We start from the raw sequence: 2,500 nt of genomic DNA on the forward strand, positions 1-2,500 counted from the left end.
TGGAGACCTGCCACAACACAAGCAGCCAGAATAAATAAATAACAAACAACAAAAACAAAAAACACCACCACAACCTAATTAGAGTAGGTACACACCACACACACACATACTATCATGTGCACACACATGCCAAAGCCCAAAAACATGACCACACACCTCATTTGAATTGGCAGACACACACACACACACAACCACATACACACAGACACTGGTTCACACACACATTTACATGTACACACATACAAAAGCCTAAAACAACAGCACACACCAAATTTTAATGGGGATGTACCACACCCATCTCCACACACACACACACACAGAATATTCTACTATATATAGCCCCGCTAAAAACAAAACAGACACGTACGCATCAGAATTCACAGACACACATGAGCATTAATATATGCAAGCGCACAGACGCTCAGAATACTGATGTGATAAGAAGTTTGTAAGCAGTGTTGTGGTAAACAGAATGGTATGTAAGCCATAAAATTAGTTCTACAGTACACATTGTGTTAAAATCTGTCTCAACTGTGCAGGTAATCAACATCGTTGAGAAAAAAATGTAATTTACTAATGTAAAATGTTTATAATAATAATAATAATAATAATAATATTAATTTAAAGTAAAATTGGTTCATCCACCACTAGAGCACTACTTGTTAAGATTTGATGCAGGAAACCGATTGAAGTAGGCACCCTGAAGAAGCCTGCCATGGCCTTGAATCCTTGCATTTAAAATGTATTTCACACGGTGCAATTCAAGTCTCTCACTGACAAGTCTTTCGCACTGTACAATTGAATTTAAAGTGTTTGGTCTTTCACACTGCAGCACTGTGGCACAGGAGAGAAGAAACAACCAAGAGGCAAAGGACAAAACTAACACACTGCTCTACTTGATCGGCGGCCATCTTGTCAGCTAATATATAGCCCTCCTCCTCCCTATCGCCTCCATCTGTCTCTGCCACCTGATCCCCTGCTCTCTTTAACGATCAATTATCTGCCCGGGACCAAGCTGAGTCAATTAACTTCAAATATCTCAATTAACACTCATTAAGCTGGGGAGAAGCCACAATTGATTATCGACACAACAACAACAGCACCAAAGACAAAGGCAATGAGGCAGGGCGATGGTGGCAGCCAGGGCTAACTGGGGACGTTTTTTATGCAGTGGCTTATGGGGAGATTTTGTCACCTCCTGCTCGTAGTAAAGGATTGGCTCATTGAGAGGCAAGAGCACTGAGCTCATTGAGGCACACTGGTGATATTTTAAATCCCCCTCTTGGAAACGCCTCATGTCCTGCACGTGACTTGGTGTGTGTGTGTGTGTGTGCGTGTGCGTGTCTTTGAATGCTCACAGCATTGTGTGTGCGTGTCTCCTTTGTATTCCACACACTTCCTGGATGCCACCCATTTACACACACCCTTTGTAGTTTTTTTTAAAACGATACATCCATTTACACACAGACACACACACATACAAAGTCCACTATAGCCTGGGGCATGACCTAGTTGTGTGTGTGTGTGTGTAGTATGTGTATGTGTGTGTGTATAATATGTGTGTGTGTGTGATGGTGGAGGATTCCAACTGGCCAGTGTGCCTATACCGCTTCTGGCAAAGGCACTGGATGAATACGAGCATGGTGATGTCATGGGGCGAGAGAACAGAGAGAATAAAATAAAAAGAGAGAGAGAGTAGAATGGGTGAGAGAGAGAGAGAGAGAGAGAGAGAGAGAAGAAGAATTGGAGAGGGAGGAAGAGAGAAAGAGAGAGTAGAATGGGAGGGATAGAAAGAAAGAGAGTAGACTGGGAGAGAGAGAGAGAGAGAGAGAGAGAGAGAGAGAGAGAGAGAGAGAGAGAGAGAGAAAAAAAGAGGGGTGTGTAAATGTAATGTTGCCGGTCTTTTTTCCCCCTCTTGTCCACGACTGTCCTGAATTCGGAGAAGAGCCCTGTGGCGGGCGGGTGTGCTAGAAATGGCAAACGTGCCGCGTAGCTGTAGTAGCCGGCCTGACGCCCCATTCATCTTCAACAGCAACCAGGCCTAATGAGATTCCAGGCTGCTGGACGCACACTAAATACTTTCAGGGGACACCAGGCTAGTGTGAGTAAAAAAAGACAAAAAAAGAAAGAGAGAGAAAATATAGTACAGTATAATAATGTGTGTGTTGTGTGTGAATAGAAAGAGTGGATGAACTTTTTTATCTCTCAAAAAAAGAACATGTCTGTTCAGGTTTTCCTTGTTGGTTTCTAATTGGATATGACTGGATTTTTTTATTCCCCATTCCTGGACCTAGACCTAGTCAGTGCCCTAGAGGACTTCTGACCACTTGAGTACTGGTGGTGTAACTGGAATTGAATAAACCAGTAAACGATTAACTCCAAAGCGAAGGGTTATTCCAGAGGGTGTACTAGATGTACTGTATGCTGTGTCTGAGATGTGTGCTGCCTGGCATGCCTTCAAGTTATGTGTTATGTATGTGTACATGGTAAAATAATGAGC

General features: G+C 43.0%; 1 protein-coding gene across 2 annotated transcripts in view; it reads right to left on the reverse strand.

Moving 5' to 3' along the window:
- Positions 1-2,500, reverse strand: part of tiam1a (TIAM Rac1 associated GEF 1a) — an 80,917-nt gene that overhangs the window by 39,466 nt on the left and 38,951 nt on the right. For both annotated transcript variants that reach the window (XM_063203308.1, XM_063203307.1), the window contains one exon: positions 1-7. This exon is cut by the window's left edge and continues 248 nt beyond it. In XM_063203308.1, coding sequence (XP_063059378.1) covers positions 1-7 — 7 coding nt within the window. The remainder of the gene's footprint in view (positions 8-2,500) is intronic.

The sequence above is a fragment of the Engraulis encrasicolus genome, chromosome 7 (assembly GCF_034702125.1).
Source record: "Engraulis encrasicolus isolate BLACKSEA-1 chromosome 7, IST_EnEncr_1.0, whole genome shotgun sequence".
NCBI lineage: Eukaryota > Metazoa > Chordata > Actinopteri > Clupeiformes > Engraulidae > Engraulis > Engraulis encrasicolus.